Source organism: Numenius arquata, chromosome 6 (genome assembly GCF_964106895.1).
Source record: "Numenius arquata chromosome 6, bNumArq3.hap1.1, whole genome shotgun sequence".
NCBI classification, from domain to species: domain Eukaryota; kingdom Metazoa; phylum Chordata; class Aves; order Charadriiformes; family Scolopacidae; genus Numenius; species Numenius arquata.
The window spans coordinates 20235872-20246594 of record NC_133581.1 but is presented as its reverse complement, the minus strand read 5'-3'; the positions used below and the strand labels follow the sequence as shown (position 1 = coordinate 20246594).

The 10723-nt window shown below is 41.4% G+C and overlaps 1 protein-coding gene across 1 annotated transcript in view; it reads left to right on the top strand.

Moving 5' to 3' along the window:
• Positions 1-7307: 7307 nt before the first annotated feature.
• The window catches only part of PDE3B (phosphodiesterase 3B), an 89235-nt gene continuing 85819 nt past the window's right edge, over positions 7308-10723 (top strand). Inside the window, exon 1 of the mRNA XM_074148865.1 lies at positions 7308-8342. Coding sequence (XP_074004966.1) covers positions 7308-8342 — 1035 coding nt within the window. The remainder of the gene's footprint in view (positions 8343-10723) is intronic.

Below are 10723 nucleotides of genomic sequence, written 5' to 3'. Positions count from 1 at the left end.
TTAAAAACAGACGATTTCTGTCTCCTACCACAATTTATTCTTCTCCACTTTTTTACTTAGATGAATTCCTTCTGTGGTTAGGAGGACAAAATACTTCCACAATAATAAGCTAACTAGCTCAAATGCATAATTTTTCTATTTTTTTAATCTCATGTTCAATCTCCAGAAGAAATAGTTACTAAGTCACAATTACAGGATTATGTTACATTTCTCCTTTCGTGGGGAAAAAAAAAAAAAAGTTTCATTTACAGGTTTTGTTGTGGAGATTTGCTTACATAGACTGTCTTATTACTTAATTTAGCATTATTACTTTGGATGTTAAAATTAATCTCCAAACATTTTAGAAGTCAGTATAATTATATATAATAGTTTATGATAATCTTTGAGTGCTTAATATTCAATATAATCATTTTTTTAATTAAGAGGCAAGATATTGTACATATTTCCACCTATTTTCTCTCAAAGCACTATTATTCAGACAACTGCAGCCTGATACTTCCAGTCAAAGGTTTCAGTTTTATTTAATTAGAAACAAAACAAATACTGAATATGTTAATACTATGTTCTTCTACATCCAAGATTTTACAATACTTACCATAGGAAAGCATAAAGTATGATGAACTTCTGAATACATCAAGGCCTATAAGGGTTTCATACACATAACTGAATGAAATAATACAACCAAACAACATAGTTGAGATTATATTTAAGCATGTGCTGAAACACAGGCCAGACCCTGAAGAGGTGTAACTCAGCACAATTTCTTTCCTGGGCTGTTTAATGCCTGTTGACAATCTAATGTAATTTCAGCAATTTAACAGAATTTAAATGCATGTTAATTAACAAGGACCTGTCTTAATGATTTAGGGTCAATAAGTTTGGTATCTGAAAGACATTGAAATGAGAGAAGCCGACTGAATCACGGCATGGTAGGGGTTGGAAGGGACAGGAGATCATCTAGTCCAACCCCCTGTCAAAGCAGTCACCTACAGCAGGCTGGACAGGAACACAGACAGGCAGGGTTTGAGTATCTCCAGAGAAGGAGACTCCAAAACCTCTCTGGCCAGCCTGTTACAGTGCTCGGTCACCCTCAAAGGAAAGTTTTTCCTCATGTTGAGATGGAATTGCCTGTGTTCCAGCTTGTGTCTATTGCCCCTTGTCCTGTAACTAGGCACCACTAAGAAGAGCCTGACCCCATCCTCTTGACACCCACCCTTTAGATATTTATAAGCGTTGATGAGATCCCCTCTCAGTCTTCTCTTCTCCAGGCTAAACAGACCCAGGTCTCTGAATCATTCAGCTCACTTTTTCCCCCCGCCTCTCCCTCACAATAAAAGACTTGGACTGATTTTGATCTTTTTCAGAATATATTTATGCATCTGACGTTCATGTGTTAAGGCAGACTTCTCTGAAAAACCAAACCAGCTCCTGAGTTAGATTTAATCTTTAGTACTATTAATGAGCAAAGTCCATAAAATGCCTCTATTTCCATTCAAGACAGAAATTTCAATTAGCAAGTTAAGGACTGAATTGCCATAGAAATATTAGTATGTATTCTTAAGTATAATGATATTTCACTGAAGATTTTATAATAAAACATGACTCAGCACAAAGTAAACTTTTTAGACAAGCTACAGATGAAGAAAGTCACCTATTTCCTGTTTTTTTGCTTGTACATAGGATGATAAATTGTACTAGAATAATCAGCTTTGAAAAAGTGAAATCTGGCAAAAATTTCACATTTAACAAATTCCTGCATTTTTATTGTAAAAAAAAAAAAATTAAACTTATACCACTATTCTCCAAATAAGGTCATGTAAAAAAGATCAGTACCATATATAATCACACAACTCTCTAACACCTTAAAGCCAGAATTTTGACAGCTATTTGTTGAACTTCATAGTCCATTATCTTTTTTTTTATCAGGAAATAAGCATCCAAATTCATGGTACCTCAGTGAAGAAGTTCAGCCAAAGAAATCCTCATTTATTTACATGGGTAATTTCCAAATCAATTCTCTTTCCAAACTACTGACTTATTCCATATCGCATAAAATTTCTATTTTAAAAAGTTATGCAATTCCATTAAAACTTTCCATAAAAATAATATGAAGTGTTAGACTATTAATGTTATTTGATGAAATACGCAGATTATACATAGCCTAACTATTGAAATCGCATCAGCATCAATGGATTCTGCTTGCAAAACATTTAAGTATCATTGCCTATTGATATTTTTATCTTTAAAGTGAGAGCTAGGGTATGATCACTACATTTCAGCTGTAAAGGTGCACATCATTACATGCTTATCTGGAGATGCACATGTTGGTCCACTTGCAAAGAGTCAGTTTGTTCAGATTCAGAGTCTGATTCCTTAGATTTAAAAAATGTAGTAGTAGAAGCACCTGGATACAGTACCAGAAGCCAGCATGCTGCTGCTTCTCTTCATAAAAACAAAAATATGGGCACCAGAAAAACCTTGAGACCAGATGAAGACTTGTGCCCTTCCAGTTTCTAAAGAGTAAGTGTTTAACTAGGTTGATACAGTATTTCTGCTACTCACTGATTGTTCCTGGAGTTTGTTGCTGCTGAGATACAGCTTGGAATCTGCTGTTATTTTCATTCATCAGAAATGGGAAATCTCATCTAACCTCATCTTGCCTATCATAGCAACTCCAACTTTCTAGGGCTATCACCCACACTTTTAAAACTGACTAGTTGCTATATCCACGGGAGACATCTTATGCAAGGAACAACTTTTTTCCACTACTCCTTTCCAGTTTTCTTTCCCATGTGCCTGTTTTTGACAAATTAAACTAAAAGATGTAATTTGCAGCTAATTTATCTTTGCTGTGATATGATGAAGATCAAAACATTGGGACACACCTTTGAAACTGACTGCTTTGCTTAATGTGGAATGCAACTGCATCTCTCTTTTTCTCACCCTTAGACACAATGAATACATCAGCAACACCTTATTGCAAGTATACTGACATCATGCATAGTGAACATGCTTCCATAAGGAGCCTCTTTTACCTGTATGTTTTTTTCTTCTCTTAGTAACTCCATCTTGGTATCCTTCAGCCGCTTGTTTCCATTATGTCTGGTTGCCTATGAACCACTGCAGATCTCTCTAGGCCTTTAGCACTGAAGACACACAAACATCTTAGCAGTTGATATCATAGCCTGCTTTTAAGGGATAGCACATTACACACCGATAAATCTGAGATCCCCCAGGCAGCGCTAGTTACTAGCTGTAGCATGTTTCTACAGTTTACCAAACAGAGCAGCCACAGTGTTTGCCACAATACAAACTTAGAAAGATAATACACAATGCTGGTGTTTTTCCAAACATTCATTCAAGATTGGTTAAGATTTGATTGCCCTAAGTGAACTACACTTGTATGGGTTTTCTGGAAGCGTCAAATTTGTTTTGTTTGTTGGGGTTTTTTTTGCTAACTAATTATAGCTGTAGTAATGCCATTTATTTATTTATTCAAGCATCTGATGTAAAACTGGTAACAAAGTTGAGGTACGCATAGACAGTTACTGTCTGCACCATCTTAACTGTCCTTACATATTTACAAACTAATTTCTCAAACTGCAGTATTCAAAGAAGTAATGAAAAACATGGCATTCAAACATCAATTTCCTCATGGATATAAATGAAAGAAAAGCAGTAAGTGCAATAACTTATTGACTCAGTGCTCCAACACAAGATACGTCCTCTGTTCCCACCGTTTTGTTTTGGTTTTGTTTTTTTTTTTTTTTTTCCCTTTACACACACATTCTACACTATACCTATAGTCAGGTAGTAGAATATTGTTCCCTCAACAAGACATCAATTTACCCATTCTTCAGTTATACACAAGAATTTCTAAGCAAATGATCACAGATTATGCTCAGAAAGCCAAGCTGTTTAAACCACGTAGCTGATCTAAATTTCTTTTGTTTCCAATTTCAAAGTATACTTTGTTTAAAGAACTTGATTACATCTAAGTCCATTATTAAAAATGAATCTCAAATACAACAGATGCTTTTGGGAAGATGAAGTTCAGTCCTTGAAAAAGCTATCAACCCTATCTGAGACAATTTTGTCAAAGAAATACACAAAAAGGACAATCTAGAAAGCACTGATGTATCTCATAATTTCCTGAAATATTACCCTGTGAAAGTTTCCAAGTTAGGTACCATATTGTTAATCTCCTTCCCCATGTAAAAAGGGCAAGGATTACAGTCAGGGCACAATTACATACAGTAATAATTAGATCCAATTGTTATTAGTTTGATTAATACAGTATGGAAGTCTTGAAGAGAAACTTTAAAGAGGACTTCCTAGAATTTTATTAACCTTTTTGTGCTGATACAAGAGAAAGCACAAAATGGTTTTCTGAAGTGAAGAGCTGGGCAACTGTGTCCAAAGTTATTAAACAGATACAGAAGTTGTTCACATGGTGAAAAACCGACTGGAATCACAAAACTAAATTAGGAAGGAAGAATCAAATGTTTGTATTTGATGTACCCAAAAAAGATAAGACAACAAAGGTATTTAGAGGTGAAAACCACAGCAATTTTGAACATTTGGTAGGTTAAGAATCAATCAAAATCACTAAACTACCTATTTTCTTTTGTCAGTGAAACTGGAAGATGACAAAAAATATTACATTACCCTGGAATTAACTTCTTCATTCCAATATAAATAAAACACCTTTTATTTTTCTGTATTTGTTTAAGGAACATGGACCTACCAGTAGTAAATGTAAAGGTATTTCTTTATTCTTAAAACTATTCTGTCACAAGAAGACATTTAGTTAATGCTCTTCTAATTTATGATAGATGCTATCCTACTCAAACCAAGTTTCCTTATACTGAAATTGTTCATCATTAGACTGTAAACTCCTCAGGATAGGGACCTATTCATAGCCATACCCTTTTACAAAGCAATATGCTAGCAAGAGTAACGTAGGGCAACAGGGATGCTACTGGAGAACAACTATATTCCCATTAAATTTTGGAATGAATTGTGTATACATTTCCTCAGGGTGTTTTTGCACAGACAAACCACTGAAATAAAAGCTAATTATTTCATGATAAATGATCTGAAAACAAATAAACAGTAAGGTGGTAAAGTATGCTGTTGATACTAACTTAGTGAGGGTAGTAAAAATAGAGCTGGCTGAGGGAATCTGCATCCAGCCTCACAATCCTGAGTGCACAGGCAGGTGAAATTTAATGCAGATAACCATACGGTAAACACATACACAAAAAAATCCTATCCTTACCTATAAATCTATCTAGTGGATGCAGATGTTAACACTCAGAAAATATATCCTGAGTATCCCAGACTAAACTATCTAGTTATTTCTGAAATTCTATTATTTGTAGCTGAATTCAACAGAATTGAAAAATAAAGGACATGTATAACAGCAGGCTAATCTGTCTTGAAAACATTTATGTATACACTTGATGGTGGTCCAACTGATGTCAATAGCATATGAATAAAAGCAAATGTAACAATATAATGCCCAAAGGAACTTCACATTTTCTCTTTCGAAAACTTTTAAACAAGGATTCTGTACCATCATATTGGTACTAAGTGTACCAAGTCAAGGCAGAATTTCTTTTTCTTTTTTGGGGAAGCGTGTAGGAGTATTTCTAACAGAGGAAGGTGTACGATGGTACTAAAGTTCCATCAATTTGATCTGCCCTTTGAAAAACAAATCATTACTTACTTTCATCTTCTTACATACAGAAGTTACTTTATTTGTCACTGCATATTGCATTTTCTGTCAGTAATCATGCTGGACGACTTCTGCATATTGTTAGCTTTGAGGCCCGTATCCCGCAGTAGCACTTCCTGCTACACCACAGCTTCCCCAAACCAACTGCTACTCAAATGCTATTCAAATGTAGCTAATTGAGTGCAATGGCACCAAGTCATGTCAAAAATTCCTTGTTTCAATAAGCAAGCAAAAAGCGCAGTCACTGACTTACCTGATTTCTAAACCAATCTAGGGCAATATTTTGTGGAAATAGAGCTCAAAGGACATTTATTTCAAGTAACGAGGTAATGATGCACAGTTATAATTTCAAAAGTACTAATCAGTTACTCTTCGAGGAACAAACAGGATGAATAAGGCGTTACTCAAAATCCCATTAGCTGCCTATTTTCACTTACAGCAGTCTAAACACTTTCAATAGTCTGGTTCAAAATGATTATTTTGATCCATCCCAAAGGGATTATATGTGCAAATAATCAAACCTGGTCGAGCAATGCGGTCTGATCTGTAACTTTGTTAACAAAGACTGAAACAAAGTGCAGAAAATTACTCCAATCCATACTTACTTTTCAGGTATTAAAAAAAAAAAAAAAAAGAGAGAGAGATGGTCCTTAAGGCAAAATACTCCAATACTCTTTGTGCGCTTTAAATCCCGTACTAGCAACTATTCTGTGGTATGCCAAAACAAAAAGACAAAGGAAAAAAGAAAGTTAACCCAGCTCAGCCTTTCTGACCCTAGATCGCTTCACCAGATGCCCACTCCCGCGGACGCAGCGCCGTGGCCACGGCGGTGCGCGGCCGCCCGGGCTCGCAGGGGCCCGGCCCGCTTCTCACACGTTCCCTCACGGCGACGGCTGACTGTCGCGCGGGACATACATAAATACATATATATATTTAAAACAATCTGTTTAATACACACAGAAGGCACGGATCCCTGGGGCCCGGGCGCCGCGGGATTCCTCCGCTGGCTGCGGCAGGAGCCGCTCGGGAGGGACGGGAAGGCCGGGGTCCCGCCGGTCTCCTCAGGGCAGGCGGCCGTTGGGGCGCGGGGCGGCGGGAAGGAGGCGTCGGCGCGCGCCTCCCTCGTCTCCACGCCCCGCTACCGTGCAGCCGTTAGCGCGTGGCAGCTCGCGCGCAACCGCTGCCGGGGCGCGTGCCACCTCGCGGGGCTTCCGCGCGCGCCGTGTGCAGCGGCGTGAGGGGAGGCGGGCGGGCCGGCGGGAGGGGGCTGTTCCTCGCCTCACTCCCACGCCCTCCGGGGCTTCGCCGGCGGCCCGCTGCTGCCGGTGAGCGCTGGGAGGCGGCAGCGAGCCCTCACCGCTGGATCCGTTCGGGGAAAGCGGACGAGACTTTTACCTTTTCTCTCTTTTTTTCCCCGTCTTTTACCCACCATGCTGCGGACGCCGCTGCCCGCGGAGGAGAAGCGGCGGCTCAGCCCGGCGCCTTTCTCCTGAGAAGATGAGGGAGGCGCGGCCGGGCCGAAGCTAGCGCGACCCGCTCCTCTCCCCCGCCCGCGTCCCCGACCACCATGAGGGAAGAGGGAGAAGCCGCCGCGACCGCCTCCCACCACGGACCCAGCAGAGCCCCGCAGCACTGCCAGCAGCCGGACGGCAGCAGGGCGGCTTCCCCCCTGGCGCTCCCCGGCGGCAGCGGCAGCAGCCCGGAGAGCCTGCGGAACGGCTACGTGAAGAGCTGCGCGACCCCCCTGAGGCAGGACCCCCCGAAGAGCTTCCTCTCTCTGCTGCTGTTCCCTACCGCCGCCACCTCCTCCTCCTCCTCCCGGGCGCTGCTCAGCCTGGGCGCCCTGGCCGCCGTTGTCCTCTCGCTCCTGGCCTTTCACGGCCGGGGCAGCGCCGGGGGCCAGCAGGACGGGAGCAGCTGGCGGAGCCCCCGGCTGCTGCACGCCTTGCTGTGCCTGTTCCGCTGCCTCAGCCCCCTCTTCAGCATCGCTTGTGCCTTTTTCTTTCTCACCTGCTACCTGGCCGGCGGCAGGCACCGGGAGCGCGGCGGCGGCACGACCCGCTGGTGGCTGCTGGCGCTTCCCGTGTGCTGCTACTCGGGGGACTTCGTGGCGCTGCAGTGGCTGCTGCCCGCCGAGGGGCACGAAGAGGAGCCCCAGGACCCCGCCGAGCCGCAGGTGGTCCTAGGCAGGCTCCTGACAGTGCTGGGCTCAGTGACAGTGCTGACACTGCTGCAGAGCTCCCTGAAGTTGCGGCGGAGCCTCCTCGTTTTGATCTTCACCAGCCTGGTGTGGCTGGTGTCTCTCAGCAGCCTTCACGCGCTCCCCCCAGCCCTCAGACCGCTGCTGGCCGGCTCGGTCGGGGTGGCAGGCTGCCTCCTGGCACTCTGTGGCGGGGAGCGCGGCATCTTCTCGGCTGAGAGCCGAGGAGAACACCACCAGCATCATCACCACCCACGGCTCCCCAGCGTGGAGGAAAAAGTGCCTGTGATCAGACCCAGAAGGAGATCTAGCTGCGTATCCTTAGGGGAAACTTCGGCCAGCTACTATGGCAGCTGCAAAATGTTCAGGAGACCCTCGTTGCCTTGCATTTCCAGAGAGCAGGTAGGTTTCTTGGAAACTGGAGGGAGAAACTTTATGAGGAATGAGCGCCACTCGCTTTTCCTAACTGCTGTGTATGTCCGTGCTGGATGTCTGCTAACTGTCAAACTCCTGTTAGAGGAACGGACGAAAATGTTAGTCTCTTGGCGTCTTTCTCAGTTTGGTTCTGCAGAATCGATATAATAATTTATGTCTGTGTAGAAGCTTAATAATAATAACAACGTATTTGCTATAGGACAGAACGCTCGCTCGCTTTTCATACCATCTTAAATATTTAAAAGTAGTTCTTATTGATTAAACCCCAAACTAAACATCTTCAGCTATCAGCTACCTTGTTGTTTTGATTGTCTCTTTCACAAAGCCCACCACCTCCTCCGCTTCTGGCAGGCTTTACGAGAGAAAGAAACTACAGCTTTCTAGCTGCTCGGCACTTCTGGTTCTTCCCGCTTTCTATTGACAATATGATTGCCAAGAGCTAAAGAAAAATCAGTTTTTGAGGGATGTTATTTATCAAGTGTTGGCGTTGTTTGAGTGGCAGCTGTCCTTCTGCCTTGCAGATTACTGTCTCTTGTTTCTCCCTCTCCTCCTCTCTCTACATAAGTTAACATTAGGTTTGGGTTGATGGGATTTAAGAAACTTCTTACTGAAGAGAGGGCTGTTCAGTAGAGTCTGGAGGGATGCCCGCAACCCTCAATTTTCTTGAATGGAACTCTGTTGGTTTCTCCCTCCCGGAAAACTTTTCATTGAATCTTGTTTTTTGTAGCGCGAACCCCCGTGTGGGAGGGGAGTTTGTTTATATTTGGGAACTTGCACGTGAACTGCAGGAACATCGAGTTGTGTTGCGGGTGGAACTGGCCCGAGGCTGCTGCAAGCGTGTTATCAGCCCGTTATAGGAGGGAGAATAAGGGGTGGGTGGGTGAGTGCATTCGATAAACGTGCAAGTGGACAGTTTCTGGGAAGTGCTTGTTGCTGCAAAATCTCCCATCTACTGCTGTTGTGGCTGAAATTCATGAATAGTAAATGAAATTTTCTAAATTTGCTTTGACATATGTTCTGTAAGGTACTTCTTGTGACTGACTGTGAAACAGGTCTGAGGAAATATGAGGTGAATCTGAAGCAGTGGAGTAGGTTTTCGAGCATTTCTTTCCCTGTATTTGCACAGTAGGATAATACAACGGTAGTTGTTTTTGCATAAAAGGTTAAAATGCAAGTATGCTGTAACAGGCTTCAGAAATAACTCATTTAATGTGTTTCAAATTATCTAATGCATACTATGAAAGAAACATATGTAGGGAATATTGTATAATTTATTTTCTCTGCTCTCTCCTGGATAGTAAATGCTCTCTTTTTCTGTCATTTGTCTGCAGTACAAAAAACTCAGAAAACGTGATATCATCTTTCATTAGCCTTTCTAGATGATAGAAGATACTTGTTCTTATGCAAGTTACTAAATGCTTCCTTTGATATTCAGCTCACTTCCTAAAAGCATGCACATATTTCAAGTTAAGGCATTTATTATTCTTTAAGTAACATCATAAATGTCAACCATAACTAAATACTTAGAATTTATTGACAGTACTTAAATCATACGTGTTCATAATAAAATGTAACTGGTAGACTTCCAGAATTTGATATCTTTGTTATCACTAGAAGTGAACAGAAACAACAGAGAGATCTGAAGTTCTTTGTTTTCCTAATAGTCTATTATGTTTTAAAATAAATATTTGTGCTTTATTAAGCACATCTTAAATGGGATTCATAGACATATATTCTGTGCAGTATTTTATATGTGATTTTATAAGGATAACAAAGGTCAAATCCTCTGATCTTCTGTCTGACTTGGGGAAAGATCAGACATCGCAGAGCTGATAAAACATGAATTGTTTGGGTGGGAAAAGTAAGCTTGTAATGTGTGACTTCATTCAAATAAACACTACAAGGTTTTTCTATTGCTTCCTTGAAAGAGAAGGAGTGTATGCACTTAATGCCTTTCAGAGACCATTTATTATGTGAATTTTCTTTAAGGACTGATTGCGTGTTTTGCAGATCTTTATTAAATATTACAATGATTCTTTTTGAATATTACTATTTTAAGATAGTGAGTTTAATGAACATTGTTAGAAGATCAGTGGAGTACAAGGAATGTGCTGCAGGTCCACAATGACAGGAATGCTTTGGGGAATGACAGCTAAGTTGCTGTTGTGATTCTATTAGATGCATTTTGTATGATTGTCATGAACCTCTTGTATGTAGAGGTTCATATGAACTTCTGCAGGCAGGGGCACATAAGAACAAAAAAGGCAGATGTAGATTTTAGTTACTTTTTGAGGAAAATAGGGAATACTAGTATTGACCTTAAGTTTTCAGTTACTTGTTGATTTGAA